This window comes from Camellia sinensis, chromosome 15, assembly GCF_055761805.1.
Source record: "Camellia sinensis isolate YWXY chromosome 15, ASM5576180v1, whole genome shotgun sequence".
Taxonomy (NCBI): Eukaryota; Viridiplantae; Streptophyta; class Magnoliopsida; order Ericales; family Theaceae; genus Camellia; species Camellia sinensis.
The window spans coordinates 22592925-22610439 of record NC_138975.1 but is presented as its reverse complement, the minus strand read 5'-3'; the positions used below and the strand labels follow the sequence as shown (position 1 = coordinate 22610439).

The 17515-nt window shown below is 37.6% G+C and overlaps 1 protein-coding gene across 1 annotated transcript; it reads right to left on the bottom strand.

The window, feature by feature from the left end:
- Positions 1 to 8442: 8442 nt before the first annotated feature.
- Positions 8443 to 10309, bottom strand: LOC145812852 (FCS-Like Zinc finger 10-like). Its single transcript, XM_082908080.1, has 3 exons — positions 10296 to 10309; positions 8806 to 9630; positions 8443 to 8599 (listed from the first exon to the last, which is right to left on the bottom strand). The coding sequence occupies exons 1-3, from the start codon at positions 10307 to 10309 to the stop codon at positions 8443 to 8445; spliced, it is 996 nt and encodes a 331-aa protein (XP_082764206.1).
- Positions 10310 to 17515: the final 7206 nt, after the last annotated feature.

Genomic DNA, 17515 nt, shown 5'->3' with positions numbered 1-17515 from the left:
AAGGCAAGGATTTGAGTTATTGAATTTACACTCATTTCTGAGCTTCCAAATAGACCACAACGCTGCTAGAGGTATACTTCTCAATAACATTTTCTCTGATTTCCTGACTTTGGCTCCATCCCACCAGAGCAGCAAGCTTTCCACTGAATTCGGCAAAGCCCCAAAAAAAACCCCACCACTTTAACATAGCAGCCCAAATATGCCAAGAAAAAGGACACAGAAGAAGGACATGGCGAGCAGACTCAAGCTCAGCTTTGCAAAGAATTCATTTAATATCTGAATTGCTACTCAAAATCCCAATTTTCTACAGAAACTCAGCGATTTGATTCTATTCTTCCAATTTATATTGGTAACTTATTGCACATTTACTTGTCACATTAAACTATGCAACACCTTATCATTTTAAAATGTCAACATATATGGTGCAATACAAACGTTGGGAAATGATCTTAATAGTTACAAGGAAAATTTGCATTTTCTTCATAATGTTGATTTGAGATATAATATAAATTGAATGAAATTTTGAATTTTAAAATGAGAATAAATTGTATGAATATGGTTGAAAATTTTGTGTAATTTAAATTTTGATATAGCAAGTTCAACAAATGTTAGATTCCAATTTAGCAATAAAATTTGGATATGAGAAAAAAATTATTAGAATTGAAATAAAATATTCTAATATTAAATGTTCTAGTGTTGAGTGAATTTGAAAAATTCATTTAATAGACAATTTAAAACTAACTAACATCCAATAAGAAAAGAATAGAAATATCAGTTTAGATCATAATTTATATATGGTATACACATATAGTGCAGGACTATCGCCACCCAGCCATTCCTGTGTCTACAATAGTATATTAATTCTGGAGAGAAGGGAGGGAGAACAACTTTGATATGAGGGAAAGGGAGAGAACCAGCAGTAAACCACATTTTCTGGAGGCTGGAGGATGGAATCCGGTGCTGAAAAGAAGGCGTGAGGCTAACCAAAACATTCGATCAGTGGATTTTGGAGTGTTTACTGTCTTTGTGGATGAGATCCCAAATTCAATGACCCCAAAGTGTTTGTTTACTCTGTTCAATAAGTTTGGTGTAGTTAAGGACGCCTTCATCCCGTCAAAAAGACGGAAAGCGACGGGGTCGAGGTTTGGTTTTGTGAGATACGAATGCAAGGTGGCTGCTGACATGGCGGTGTTGAAGGCTGATGGACTATGGTGCGATAATAAGGCTCTAAAAGTGAAGAAAGCAGAATACCAAAAAGGGGAGTTTAAACAGCAGGCAATGAAAAACAGAGGTGATGGCCAGATGATGCAGCGCCCACAGAGGAGTTTTGGGGACAGAAGATGGGATAGTATAGGTCGAAGATCTTTTGCAGAAGTAGTGCAGAGTGGTGGAAGCAATGAGAAGTTGAAGACGGTTGTCAAGGCAGTTGAAGTTGGCAATGGGTGGCTATACGAGAGTTTAATAGTGAAGTTGAAATCAGGCATATCCTTGGACGAGTTCAAAAAGGAGGTTGATAGAAGAGGTATGGAGGATGTAAGAGTCAGAGAAGGAGGAGGGAGGGTAGCAGTGTTAACTTTCAAGTCCCAGCAACATCGGAGGGAGGCTAGATCTAAGTTAGAAGAGTGGATGCTAGAATGGTGTGAGTCCATTACAGATTGGGAGAAAGGGAAGTATATTGAACAAGAAAGGTGCGTATGGCTCATCTGTATAGGTGTTCCATTTCATCTGTGGAGTGTTAATACATTCAAAGATATAGGCAAGCTTTGGGGTGAAGTTGTCCAATTGGATGATGACACTACTAATCAAAACTTTCTTCAGTGGGGAAAGGTACGAGTAATTACGTCCAAGATGGAGTTCATCAATACGGTGATTCACGTTGAATGCAATGGTAGTCTTTTCCCAGTTAGAGTTTATGAAGAGATTCCAGCAGCATTTAAGCCGTGCCATTGCAACAGTTCATACAGGGATAATGAGGTTAGTGGTTATACGGATCATAATGAAGTAGATCAAATGTCAAAAAATGGTGGGTCAGATAAGGATGAACTTCAAGCTGAACACACAAGGATGGAGGAGCTGAGCAGAAAAGATGAGGCACCAGGTGATGATCAGGTTATGGTGGACCGAGAGGCAAGGGATAAAGGTGAAGGTAATGAGTGCCTGTCTCCATCAGCTGTAAAAGGAACTGAGGATGACATGGGAAATCACAAAGTCAGAGGAGCTAGTATGGAGGTTGGTATGGAGAATACGGCAACCCCAAGAAATCAAATTCAAATTGTTGAAGGACATGTCTATACTCCTGGGTTTATTAGAAGCCTGAGTGGGCCAGAGATTTTAAGGCCCAACTTAAATTTAGAGGTGGTGCTGGAAGGGCCACAGGATGGGAATCAGGAGATTAGGCCCACCACTGATCTTTCAGATTTAAGTGACTGTGCAGCCCATACTCAACTTAGGCCCCTTGTTCATCAAGAAGCCAAGTCTAGAGTAGCAGAACAAGCCAACCCAGTAAGAAGGGGAAAGACTACACAATCCGTGGTAAATAGAGCTAATAAGGTTGGAGGTAATCTGCGTCATAGGGCAAAACCGAACAAAAATCTGATCAACCAAAAAGGTGCATTGCAGAGGAAATGCTTCAAGCAAGGAGCCATTTTCAGAGCAGCAGCTGCGGCTATTTCAATGGTAGTAGAGCAGAGCCTTAACACCAGGAGGAGGAACAAGTTATTAAATGAAGCCCAGGCTACCATGGAAGTTGGGAAGATTCTGGGATTGGACTTTCAAGGGAAGGAGAAAGAGGTGATTGGCAAGCTGACTGAACTCGAACAGAAAGACTCGGAGAGGGTAGAAGGTAAAGGTGTTGCTCTGTAAGTCAGGGCAGGACTTACGGCAGGAGGCTTTTGGAGTTGTGCAGTTTTTATGATTGTATTATCTTGGAATATCAGGGGTCTGCGAAGACCCGAGAAGAGATCAAAAGTTAAAAGTGTAATTCGGGCGAGGAAGGTAGATTTTCTTCTGCTGCAGGAGACAAAGAGAAGCTTAGTAGATGTTAATTTTGTTAAGTCACTTTGGCCGTGGGATCAGCTGGAGTTCATGGAGGTGGGTGCAGAAGGGAGTGCTGGTGGTTTGCTATGCTTGTGGAATCCACAGAATTTCGAGCTTAAGGAATGTTGCTGCTCCAGGAACTTCATTCTTTTATCAGGTTTGGCCCATCATTCTTTCAATTGTTCTCTTATTAATGTTTATGCACCTAATGATGTACAAAAAAGAAGTATACTTTGGAAGCTCCTATCAACACTGAAATCATCTTTCCCAAGCCCTTGGTGCATAGGAGGCGATTTTAATGAAATCAGATTTACGAGCGAAAGAAGGGGTTGTTCTCGTAGGGGAAGAGGGATGAAGGATTTTAATGAATTGATTGATAAATTGGAGTTGGTAGATATGCCAATGCTGGGGAGGCAATTTACTTGGTGTAATGCGATGGATGGTGATAGGTGGAGTAGAATTGATAGATTTTTAATTGATCCTAGGTGGCTGGAAGAGTTCAAGCTCAAACAGTGGGGACTACCGAGGAGTATCTCTGATCACTGCCCAATTCTCCTTATGGAGGATGAAAGGGATTGGGGTCCAAAACCATTCCGGTTTATTAATGCATGGTGTCTGCACCCAAAATTTAAAACAGAAGTGAAAAACTGTTGGGAAGCATTCCAGGTTAGTGGTTGGGCAAGCTTCAGGCTTTTGAAAAAGTTAGGAAATCTGAAATCCCATCTGAAGAGGTGGAACTGTGAAGTCTTTGGTAACATTGAGGAGAAGTTGAAAAAAGCAGAGGACGAATTGCATGAATGGGATTTAATAGCTGAAGGGAGGAATCTACAGGATGTTGAGATTAAACGAAGGATAGAAATAAGAAAATTAGTCTGGGATCTGAGTAAGAAGAAGGAATGGTTGTGGCTCCAAAAATCTAGAAGAGTATGGGCTGAAAATGGGGATAAAAATACCAGGTTTTTTCACTTAATGGCAACCAAAAGGCAGAGGTTAAACTTGTTAAACTCAGTTACCGTGAATGGTGTGACTTATGATGAGCCTGGGATGATTAAACAGGCAGTGGAGAGTCATTTCAAGTTCCTTTTCACTGAAGATTGGGAGAATAGACCAAAGCTGTCAGGTTTTTTCGACTCAATTAGTTCAGTTGACTCATCTGAGGTGTTAGAGGCAGAATTTCTGGAGGATGAAATTTGGGAAGCACTTAAAGATTGCGAGGGAAATAAAGCCCCGGGGCCGGATGGTTTTAACTTGAAATGTATTCAAAAGTGCTGGGTCATCATGAAAGGTGAGTTTGTGCAGTTGATGAATGAGTTCCACTCTAATGGAAAGCTAGTCCAAGGAATAAATAGTTCATTTATTACCTTAATTCCCAAGAAAGAAAATCCTGTGGGGTTGGGGGATTACAGGCCAATCAGCTTGATTACCTCCGTATACAAAATCATAGCTAAAGTCTTATCAAGAAGGCTGAGGAAAGTGCTGCCTAAGATCATTAGTGAAGTTCAAACTGCATTCTTGAGTGGAAGGCACATTATAGATGGGGTGTTAATTGCCAATGAAGTGGTGGACTGGTGGAAAAGGTCAAAGAAAAAAGGTCTCATCCTAAAGCTGGATTTTGAAAAGGCGTATGATTCCGTAAATTGGGAGTTCTTGTACTCAATGATGAAAAACTTCGGTTTTGGAGAGAAATGGGTGGGGTGGATGAAGACCTGCATATCCACAGCTCGAATTTCAGTACTTGTAAATGGCTCACCAACTTCTGAGTTTTCTCCCATGAAAGGGCTTAGGCAAGGAGATCCGCTCTCTCCTCTTCTCTTTAATATTGTAGCGGAGGGTCTGAACATTCTATTGGAAAGAGCTAAGGAAGTGGGACTGATTAGAGGAGTATCCGTAGGATCATCTGAATTGATAATTACACATCTACAGTTTGCCGATGATACCATTATTTTTTGTGAAGCGGAGTGGGAGGAAGTTGTAGCCGTGAAAAGAATTCTAAGGTGCTTTGAGTTGATGTCTGGTCTCAAAATAAATTTCCACAAAAGTAAGGTTTGTGGTGTAGGTGTGCAGGAGGATATTGTTCAGGTCTTTGCAAACAAACTAAACTGTCTCAGTCAAAAGTTGCCAATGAGTTACCTGGGGCTACCATTAGGTGCAAACCCAAGGAGAAAGGCTTCTTGGAAACCTGTGATAGACAAGTTTAAGAGGAAGCTAGCTGCTTGGAAAAGAAGGTATTTATCCTTTGCGGGCAGAGTAACACTTATCAAGTCCGTCCTGTCAAGTTTGCCAGTTTATTTCTTATCAATTTTTAAGCTCCCAGTGGGCATTGCAAAAGCCCTTCACAGAATTCAAGCCAATTTTCTTTGGGGAGGATCTGAAATCAGGAAGAAAGTACACCTAATTAACTGGAAGGAGGTATGCCTAAGCAAAATTAAAGGTGGGCTAGGTGTGAGAAATCTTAGCCAGGTAAATGAATGCCTGCTAGTTAAATGGTGGTGGAGGTATGGCAAGGAGGAGTCAGCGTTGTGGAAACAAGTGATTTGTAGTAAGTATGGAGGTTTAGGTGGTGGTTGGTGCCCATTTCTTTCTAGTTCAATGTGGCTATCACATACGTGGAAAGATATATTGTCAGTGGCTGTTGTTAACACTGCCCTGCGTGATTTCTTCTTGCGAAACTACAGGCTAGTTGTTGGAAATGGTAGAAGGTTGCATTTCTGGACTGACAGGTGGTGCCACAACCAAAATCTGAGTGTGTCTTTTCCCAGATTATTCACACTATCAGTTGACAAAGATGGAAAGCTGTTTGATTTTTTTCATCGAAGAGTGGCAGATCCCGACTGGAATCTGGTTTTCAGAAGACCACTTTTAGCATGGGAAGAGGAGGAAGTGCAAAAACTTAATGATCTTCTGCAGAGTGCGCCTAGGCTCAATGAAGGGGTGGTAGATTCTTGTGCTTGGCTAGGCCATCCGTCTGAAGAGTTCACTGTGGCATCAATTTGGAAGTGGATGGAAGCAAGTCAAGGGGTGGACTGCACAGTCACTAGGTGCATTTGGAATAATATAGCCCCACCCAAAGTTCAATTCTTGAGTTGGTTAGCGTGGAAAGGAAGGATAAAATGCTCTGAATTCTTGCAAAGAATAGGAGTGTTGAACCCAAACGCCTCGGCTGTCTGTGTGTTCTGCAGATCTGGGGTGGAGTCCGTAAACCATGTTTTTCTGCACTGTCCTATCATTTGGAAAGTGTGGGCCATGTTAGTGAACTGGTGGAATTATAAGTGGGTTATCCCTGGATCAGTGGAGGGATTACTCCTGTCGTGGTCAGGCATAAAAGTGAAGAAGAAGTTGCAAACAGTTTGGAAGATTATACCTCTAACAGTCATGTGGTCTGTGTGGAAAAGCAGAAACGAATGTTTATTTAATAAGGCACAACCGGATTGGAAGGCACTGGTAGAACTGATAAAGGCTAGAGTCGCGTTGTGGGTTTCTACATCATTAAAGGGGTTTAATTATTCGGTGCAAGATGTTATCTTTAACTTGAGGCAAGTGTGTCACTGTGTGTAATTAAGTGCTGAATTGCTTCTGGTTTTGTGGTTGGTTAGTTGGTCTGCTCTGAAGTCTGTGTTGAGTTTGTCATAAATTGGTTCAGTTGGCTATGGAGTGTACTTTCAAGGCTCATAGCCAGAGGAGTGTCCATCTGCATCTCTGCTCTTATTCAAAGAAAGGTGTCTGGTTTGTTTGTTTGGGCTGTTGCTAGGCAATGTAGCTTAAGGCAAATCTGCTCCATCTGTATGCTCCAGCAGTGGTGACTTCTGCAGTTCTGTTGCAAGGATAGGTGTCTGGTTTGTTTGTTTGTGTGCTATACTTCAGTCCCACAGTTTCTGCCATGACTTTAGGCTGCAGGTGGTAGCTCTTCAGCTTAGGTGCTGTAGCTCTGTTGGCTCAGTCAGAATTAATCTGCAGCTTGCAGGTTGCTGTTTTGTTCTGGTTTGGACTGTTTTTGGACTGGTTAGCTCTATCTGCTCTGGGCTGTTATGCATATCTGTGGTCTGCTATGTGGGTAGCTGGTGGGAGGTGTAATGCTAGTGCTAGCAGTATTTTGGCTGGGTCTGAATTCTGGCTGGTCCTTTGACCTTGTGTGGGTTTTGGTAGAGTTTCTCAATACTGGTTCAGTGGCATGGTGATGCAAGGTCTGCTTCGCTGGGTTGCCTAGGACTTATCTGTTGCTGGTTTGCTTGATGCACTAGGCTCTATCTGTGGTGCTGCAGTGCATCTCTGTGGGTGCTGGGTCTGCTAGATGATTGCTGTGCAAAGGTTGAGTCTGGGATGGTTTGCTTTTGGTTTTTGTTCAGTATAGTGCAGTGTTAGCCTTGTTGTTTGCAATGCTTTGTGCTGCCTTGTTTCTGCTGCAGTTTTGCCCCTTGCTTTGTTGTTTGTTTTCCTTTTTCTCTCTTGTTGGTCTCTCACCAACTGGAGGTTTGAGCTTCTTTTAGCTCTTAGCTCCTCTTTATTGATGTTTCCCATTGTACCATGTACGTGCTTCATCAATAAAGTTTTCTTTGCCGATCAAAAAAAAAATAAATAAATAAATAAATAAATAAATAAGAAAAGAATAGAACTAGAAGAAAATAATAGAACTTTTTTTTTTTTTTTTTTTTTGCTGATAAAGAAAAGAAAAAGAAAGGAACGGAATAGAACATTCAGTGGTGTTTTTTTTTTTTTCCGTTAAATGTCGTTATAGGGAATGATTACTTCAATGTACTCGCTGCAATTTGCAAACTTAAGGCAACAACTGCATAGTCAGTGTTTCGCAAAAATATCATCATAATTTTTGGAGTTTCTTTTCTTTTCTTTTTTTTCATTTTTAGCGGCATTTATAAAATGCCCATAAAAGTTAAATTTCTTCCAAACTGCACTTATAGTATGGCGATTAAATAAGTTCAGCCATCACTTCATTTATCCTTTCTCACAAGATCATATAAAACTCAAACAAAACAAAACAAATGGAAAGATAGCATTTATTAATTCAACATTTTATTAGATTCAAAGACTAAAGTCACATATAAACCAGATTCAAGAAAACCAACAACACTGACTCTTACCAAGACATAAGCTTAAAGGACACTGACAAACTAGATAGATTTGCACTTTAACCACAGCTTAGTTAGAAATCTAGGATGAAGAAAACCAACAAGCCAATCGACCATGGTCACTTCTAGTTTGAAGAAACTAACAAACTGTTTTGAACTTTATTTAAGGCCCACACATAAAGAAACTCTTATGTAGCTAGCTGTTGCAACCCAAGACCCACAACTGCCACGAAAGCCGAAACAAAATGTGCAAAACAGCTCAATGTATGCACTGATCATCAATCAAGGACATATATTGAGGCCTTGGGAATGCAATTAGTGCCTTCTATGATAGAGTCGTATTATCCAAGAAGAAAATAGACCCATTCTGGTTTAAAGCGGGATAGCTCTTAGGGTTGCTGTTCTTATTAGCAGCTTTTGCCATTCTCTCAGCCAACATCTCCTCAAAGCGGCATTCTTCACTGCAGAATGATTGTTCACCTCTGCAAGGAATCAATCAATCAAAATCACAATGTCAAAGATCTAACAGCAATACTACACACCCAGAAAATAAAGTACCCCCAAAAGTGAAATATATGGATCATATTTATTGTGGGTATAGACCATATCACAACGAGTTTCAATTTGCATCGGATATTTCATTTTGGGGTGCTTCTCAAAATACTTTTAAGCGATTTTTAAGACAAACCTGTAGATGTAAATGTCCTTCCCTGGTTTCAATTGCCTCTTGCAAGTGAAACACATTCTTAAAAAGTACTGACTTAAGGGATAAGAAGAGGTTGAACTGTTGTAGAAGTTGTCCACTTGATGATTCCTTTGCCTCACTGGTCTTTCGCACCCAAGAAAATCCAAGAACTTGCAGGGATTACACCCCAAAACACAGTCATCAAAATCATGAGTCATTTTAGGAAATGGAGGATGAGAAATCACAAGGGTACTACTATAATCCATAAAAACCCTAGCCTGGCTTGAAGTGAGGGAACCCTCATGGTTAGGACCAGTGGGTACTACTGGAAACAAACTAATTGGTTTAATAGTTGAAGAAGAAGAAGAAGAAGAAGAAGAAGAACCCCCCAAATGTGAGACTAGTCCTCTAATAGGTACTGAGCCTGAGGGTTCTCCAACTTCATAAACTCCACTGGAACCAACGATCAATGGTGGTGGAACCATGTTACTTCTAGGGACTGGAGGGGTTCCAGGAGAACATTCGAAGGACATGTTCATGTTCATGTTCTTTACTTGTGGTCCAAAAACTATGTTCTTGCTCTTCGATGGCTCAAAGAGTACTCCAGACAATGGTTTGGTTGTGTGATGATCAGTGAGTGTATTTAAGATGCGTAGACCTACCTCAGGGCGATCCATTCGAAAGTGAGGCTTGTATGGGTGTGATGATCCTGAGAGCCTAAAGGGGTTGTTGTCGGGGTTTGAGAGATCACTCGAATTCAGACCGGTGGTGAAGGTTAAAGCTGAAGCACCATGAGTTGTCATATTGCCTATAACTAGCTCCTCCTTGCTGCAATTAATTCATGGATTCAAAAAGAAAATTATAACAAAATATAAAATTAAAACTATCTTCGTACTTTGAATTTGTAGAGAAATTTGTATCCAAAAAGACAAATACAAGGTGAAAAAAAAAAACTTTTTTTTTTTAATCTTTTCTTTCTGTTTTCATTTTTTTTCACAAATTGAAGATCCAAATACAGTCTTTAATAGTCCTAATGAAAATTAACAAAAGAGTAAACTTAAGAAGCTCTGCAAAAACAATCAATGCATACATATCAATAATATAGTTATAATTTTACCAAGAAAATGGAGTGTAGATGCAGAGAAAGCCTTGCTTTATTTTATATATCAAAATTGGAAAAGAAAATTAAGGCCTCGTTTGGCAAGAGGCTATTTTAGCCAATTAGCTAAAAGGTTACTAAATTAACCAGAAAGCCAACAACCCATACCAAAAAGTCAAAGATTCTCTTTTCTCTCTACTTTTTGCACATCTTTTCGTAATTAGCCAAAAAGTCATCCCAAACATACAAGTTTTTTTTACCTACCTTTTTAGTCAAATAGCCAAAAAGTTACTAAATTAGCCTATTCCCAAACGAGGCCTAAGTCAAAAAAAGGTATAAAAAATAGAAATATTAAAGATAACCAGAAACTCACATATCCTGAAATGGGAGAAACCTTAGTGCAGCCATTTAAAGGAGTCTGAAACTACATAGTAAATTCAACTTAAAGCAAAAAAAACCCCAATTTGGATGCTTTGTAGGCTCATAATTAAGACACATCATCACCTCACAAAAGCAAAAAACAAAAACAAAAACAACAAATTCAGAAACAAGAACTTCATGGTCTCAAAGTGAAGCAATTGAGAGATGTGAACAAATCAAATGATACAAAATCTTCTTTAGACATAACAAGAACTCAGATTGGAATATATATATATATAAATTCTTCAAATGTATCATGATCAAAAACCATTGAAGCATGAATTTGATGAAAGAAACCTCCATGCATTCATCAAAAACAAGATGAACATGGTTTGAAGAGATAGAAAACTAACCTAGTTCTCAACTCTCTCTCTGAAAAGCTTTACTGGTGAGGCCTTGTAACCCCAATGCATGCTCTTATAGGCATGACTGCTCTCACAAGGTAGCATGAGACACCCCACTCTCTCTCTCTCTTGTTTTTTTCTGCTCAAATTCAGTAAAACACCAAGGACAGTTAGGCCTGTGATTCTCTCTCATGATTACCACTTCACACGTATGGTACACCTCATAGTGTAAATATACTTTTTATTTTTGAGTTCTTAAATTAAATGAGAGGTTTTAATTTTGTGTGCATCTCTGAAGCACATTAAATACACTTTCCGACCGTTGTGATCGCAATACTTAAGCTTGATAGTATTCTAAGATTCATCCACGTCATCATGCGAAAAACTTTAGACCCCATAGGAGACGGAATCAAGATTTCATCATCAGAAAAGTCAAAAGACAAATAAAATTTTTTACCATACATATAAGTATATATATATATATATATATATATGTACAATATGATATATAAATTATATCTACATATTAAAAAAAAATTCAAATACCATGGAAATAATTTCTAATAGCATAAAAAAGTTTTTGTATAAAATAAAAAGAGAATGCAAGATGGGATAAAAATGAGATATGTATTTTTTTATACTATAGGTCATTTTATGTATAAAATGAGATACATATTTTTAAAATGTCATAACAAATCATATTAATAAAGATTGAGAGCTCTAATTTTGAAACTCTAAAGAGAGTTCTAGTGATGTGACAAGAAGTGAGGTCCACATGTGATGTAATATGTCTGCCTATATTTTTGTTTTTGTTTCTGTTTTTTTTTTTTTTTTCCTTGTCACATTACTAAAATTCTCTTTAAAGTTTCAAAATTAGAATTCTCTATCATTGTTGTTTTTACAAAAACAAGGGCTATGAGCCCCCATAATCTTCTCCTGCATAGGATAGTGTGAGTTGATTTATAAAATAAAACTAAAATATAATTGTATTTTGGATACATATTTAAGAATTAAAAGAGTTCTAGTAAATTAAAAAATGACAAAACAAAATTACGGAGATGGCCTTGTGGTCAAGGTTTGGAGTCTGTAGTGGTATCCTCGCTCAAAGGTTTCAAGTTTGAAAAATTTTAAAAATAAATAATTTATGCTCACTTTCAGGTTCCAAGAATTCTAAATACAAATAATTTATGAGCTCTATTAATGAACGATGAGATTGATTTTCGGATAACTAGATTTAGTGAACTGGATATCTAAGTTGGTAAAACAAAAAATAAAAATAAAAAAAGAAGACTAAACAAAACTGTGTTGATAGGGTACCAAAAAGAACTCATTGATCAGTTCCGAAAAGTCGAAGTTTTTAGAAGCGAGTTGGGGTAGAGGGGGCCCGAGTAGTTCAATTCCTCGCCAGCTCAAAATTTTGGGGGAGGTGAGCTGGGCCTGGCTAGGATTGCCAATTGGCACAAAGGTTAAAATGACATAAATACCCTAAAACACACACATAATGACATAAACCCTTGATACTTTGCTAGAGACATAAATACCCTTAAATGCTACATCTTACAATTTATTTATTTTTTTAACCTCAACAAGGGCCACAATAATTGAGAATTTTAATAATTAAAGTTAATTTTTCATTGATTTTTTTAAAAAAAATAATCGAGTACCTTTGATTATGTTGCAATATTATGTTGGATCATTTTTGAAAATTCTACTAATTAAAGTTAAATGTCACCGATATGTCATTGATTTCTTTATACAGTTTGTTTGGAAAGGTATGCTGTGTTCATTCAATAAAGAGAATTTTGAAGGCAAGGGAAAGGTTGTCCTGATTGTGTAGCCATTGACATGATTCCAAAAATAAGGAATCAAAGAAAATCGTTGACGTAGTATATTGTCAACAATTCACGAGTAGTTCATTAACGATCTAATTTACTTTCCTACTTTGTCAAATATATAGAGGCAACAATATTTGATTAGTTATGACAAAATAAATTATACGTTCTTACAAATACACTGACTGATAACGATAATAAATTGAAAAGCATTAACTAATGTAGTTTTCATTTATACATGAACAAACATAAGAGATCAAATTTTTATACCTATGATGACATTAGTAGTCAGGTGAACAACTCATGACATTTGCTTGATTGTCATGAGCCGTGGCATGGTTTCCATTTCTTATTGATTATGTGTTTTTTTAGAATTTGAAGTAGTAAACTTTCATTAGAAATGTTGGCATTTTCTTTGTGTTATTCGTCTTTCTTTCTTTTTTTTATTCATCTCTTTGTGTTATTCATCTAACATCATCATATGCGTCATTATCTATATAAATGCTGCATATATATCACTAAGCTTGAGTGAATCACTATCTAATCAAGCATTTTAGTCAATTTATTTAAAATTCAAAACCATTGCTAATGTAATTCCTATTTAAGGAATTTCTAAAGAAAGATTTTAACAACTATAATCCAAAAAATTATGCTGTGCACTTTAGTCTTTCATGAATAAGATAATTCATCTAAACCATTAATATTTCAAATATTTACACATTTATAAGGCTGCACACACGCATATATGAGCACAATTTACGGGAGTTGATGTGGTGTATTTTTTACTTCTACTTGTGAGTAAACTGTGATAGCCTTTCAACATAAATACTTCGAAATAAGAAGATATTCTTCTATTTGTTGGCTGGTTTTATTTACAACTATTTACAAGCTGGTTAATATGCTTTTGTGAATTAATTATTAGAGAGTGCAATAAGTTGTTTATTTAATTTATAACAAACTTTTTTTTTTATTATTTATTTTTAGATAGCATAAATTTGTTATTATTAATACATAAAGTGAATATAATTAATGCTGCATTGTATATCAAATAACCAATAAACAAGCCAAATCATACTTTGCTTCCTCCCGGCTGCCTTATTTAGATGTAGGAGCCTTATACTCCTACATCTAAATAAAATCTTTCTTTAATGGGAGGAAGCAAAGTATGATTTGGCTTGTTTATTGGTTATTTGATATACAATGCAGCATTAATTATATTTCACTTTATGTATTAATAATAACAAAGTTATGCTATCTAAAAATAAATAATAAAAAAAAAAAAACAAAGTTTGTTATAAATTAAATAAACAACTTATTGTTTTTTTTGTAGATGAAGTCAAGGCAGCTGTTATGGAGTGTAGTGGTGATAAAGCTTTAGGCCCTGATTGGTTTAATTTGTTATTTTTTCAAAAATTCTGGAAGATAGTTCAGCCTGAGGTTATGCATTTCTTGCAGGATTTTCATGCTTATAGCAAGCTTTCCTATGGATTTAACAGCTCATTTATCACTCTTATACCTAAGTCTGATAACCCCATTGGGCTGTCAAATTATCGACCTATTAGTTTGGTGGGTAGTATGTACAAGATTCTTTCTAAGGTCCTGGCTAATAGACTTAAGAGAGTTCTTCCTACTGTTATTGGTGAAACACAATCTGCTTTCTTGGGAGGGCGAAGTATATTGGATGGTGTTTTTATTGCTAATGAAATAGTTGGTGGATGGAAAAAATCCAAAAGAAGATGTGTTATTATCAAACTAGACTTTGAGAAAGTTTATGATTCAGTTAATTGGGCATTCTTATTCTCAATGTTATCTAATTTTGGTTTTGGGTCAAAGTGGGTATCATGGATAAAGGAGTGTATATCTACAGTAAGGTTGTCTGTTTTAGTGAATGGCTCTCTAACTGAGGAATTTTCACCACAGAGAGGTCTCAGATAGGTGATTCTTTGCATCCTTTTTTATTCAACATAGTGGCTGAAGGTCTGAATATTTTAATGAACAGAGCTAATTAAAAAGGTATTCTCAAATGGGTAAAAGTTGGTATAAATGAGGTAGTGATATCGCATCTTCAATTTGCTGATGATTCCATATTATTTTGTGAAGCAGATATGGATCAAATTGTACTCATAAAGAGGATCTTAAGATGTTTTGAAATCCTGTCTGGCATGATAATTAATTTTCACAAGAGTGTTGTGTGTGGAGTTGGAGTGGAGGAGGATACTTTGGCCTCTTTCGCAGATATTCTGAATTGTAAGGTCTATGGCCTACCGCTTAAATTTTTGAGGCTGCCATTAGGTGCTAATCCAAGTAGGAAGTCTACTTGGAAGCCAGTTTTGGATAAAGTAAGATCTAGGCTGTCGGGTGGAAGCGAAGTCTCCTTTCCTTTGCAGGTAGATTAACTTTGATTAAGTCTGTTTTATCTAGCCTTCCTATTTATTATCTATCTTTGTTTAAAATGCCTCTTGGAGTGGTTAGAGAGATTGAAAGGTTGGAAGCTTCTTTCCTCTGGGGAGGGAATGGTTTAAAGATGAAGGTTCATTTGGTGAAGTGGGCTGAAGTATCAAAAAATAGGAATCAAAGCGGGTTGGGGATTAGGAGAATCAAGGATGTCAATGACAGTTTGATTCTTAAATGGTGGTGGAAATTTGGAAGTGAAGTAAATGCCCTTTGGAGAAGATTGTTGTGTAGCAAGTATATGATTGAAGAGGCTAATTGGATGCCACCAGTGCACTCATCATCTATCCACTCTAGAATCTGGAGTGATGTTCTTGCAACTGCTGGTCGTAACCCACCTTTAGTGGAGTTCTTTTTGGGAAAGTATCGGATAAAGGTTGGTAATGGGTGCAGAATCAAGTTTTGGTATGATAAGTGGGTTGGTGATAGGTGTCTTAAAGAAAAGTTCCCTAGACTTTTTAGTCTGTCAAATGATAAGAAAGGTACACTATCTTATAATGCAGCAAGAAAATCCAATGCGGAGGAGTGGAACTTATCTTTTCAAAGGGATTTATATGATTGGGAGAATGAGGAGGTTGCTAGTATGGCTGCAATTTTACAGGAGGCTCCTTCTCTGAGGGTTGATGTAGAAGACTATCCTATTTGGAATGGTTCTCTTGGTGATAGTTTCAAGGTTTCTGATCTTTATCGATTATGCGATGCTAGTATGGGCCGTCAACTCAAAATTTGTAAGTTTGTGTGGAATAATGTTATTCTCCCCAAAGTCCAATTTTTCGGGTGGTTGGCTTGGAGGAATAGAGTTAAAACAGGGGACTTTTTATAACATATTGGTGTCCTTAATAGTAATGCATCTGTCTTATGTGCCTTTTGAAAAAATGAAAATGAATCTGCTTCTCATATTCTATTACACTGTCCATTTTCTTGGCAAGTTTGGTCTGACCTAATACTATGGTGAGGGTGTGTTTGGGTGGTGCCAAGGACTATTGATTGAAAATTTCATTGGTGGATAGGTTGGGATTATAAGAAATTGGTTAGGAGATTGTGGAGAGTCTTACCTTCTATTGCTCTATGGTCCATTTAGAAGTTAAGAAATGATTGTATGTTTAATGGAGTGCAGCTATGTGGGTCTGAGTTATGTGAGACCATTAAGATCAGATTTGTTATGTGGGTTAAAGCTTCCTCTAAGGGATTTATGTACTCTACCATGAAATTAATTAACAATCTGGATCAGATTAAGCAATACAGCTGAGGGATGCAAGCAGGTTTTTGTTTGAATGCTGGTGGCTGTAGGTGCGATGTTGAATTTTGCTGTGTGGATCCAGTTTTGGTTGCAGGTTACTGGTCTGTGTTCTGTTATGCACTGCTGATGTATGCTTTGATGAAGCTTTTGGTGTTGGGCTCAAAGGCTTGGTTAGGTTTGCTGATATATGAGATTGCTATGGTATGAACAGATAACTTGAGGTGTCCTTAGACTTAAGTGGTTTGGGTAAAGGGGCAAGCATTGGGATATGATGTTGGAATCTGGTCTGCAGTTGTGGTGCTCTGTTTGCTAATGTGTATGCTGCTGATATGTGGATGGCTGCTATGTTCTGCAGATGGTGGAGTTGTTTGGCCTACAGGTGGTATGTTGCTTTGTTGTGGCTGTATGGGCTGAGGTTGAGGAGTGGTAATGCAAATGCCCCTCCTATTATGCATTTGAGAACCTGAGTCAGGTGCTGCCATGCTTTTGAGATGTATGGGTTGGTTGGCTGCTGTGATCTGCAGGTGGATGGCTGCTGTTTTCTGGTGTCTAAATGGCTTATGGTGGCTGATGTGTTCTGTCAACAGACTTGTTTAACAGGGAAGTGGTAATACTAATGATGCTGGTGTCGAAATGACACCTCCTGGTTGTTGCTGTGAGGAGTGGAGTTCTTTAGTGATAAAGATGAAGCAAGGTCCTGCTGCTACTGATTGAAGTATTTGGCTGTTGAGAGCTCAACCTACTAATTGAAGTATTTGGTTGGAAGAGACTGGAGATGTAGCAGCTTAGTGGCTGATTTTCTGGTATATGTATTAGGTGGAGTTATGTATTAGAAATGGAGGTAGTTTGATCTGGAGCAAGTCTGGTGGAATATTTATTCTGCTGAAATTACTCTACTGCTAGTGCTTTACTCAGCTGATATTCATGGTAGCAGTGGTCTAGACAGGTTCCATATTGTTTGTTGAGTGGCCTATTGTTTTGGTCTCCTGATATTACACTGTTATGTTTGTTTGGTTGTGTAAGCTTTTGGTTGTTAATCTCATTCTCTTTGGGTGTCTTTGATTGGTTCCTCACCAATCCTGGGTCGAGAGCTAGCATATGATTGTGCTCTCTTTGCGGTGCCAACCTAGTTAGGATCGTTAAGTTAGTTATGATGCTTTCTGCTCTCCCCTACTTTGTTGATGTATTTTTTGCATGTATATGCTTTTTTCATCAATAAAGTTCTTTTTTTGCTGATCAAAAATAATAATAATAAGTGGAACATGAGAAATTTTGAATTTCAATATTGCCTTTTACTGTGATTTAATTTTGTTTGTATAATATATGA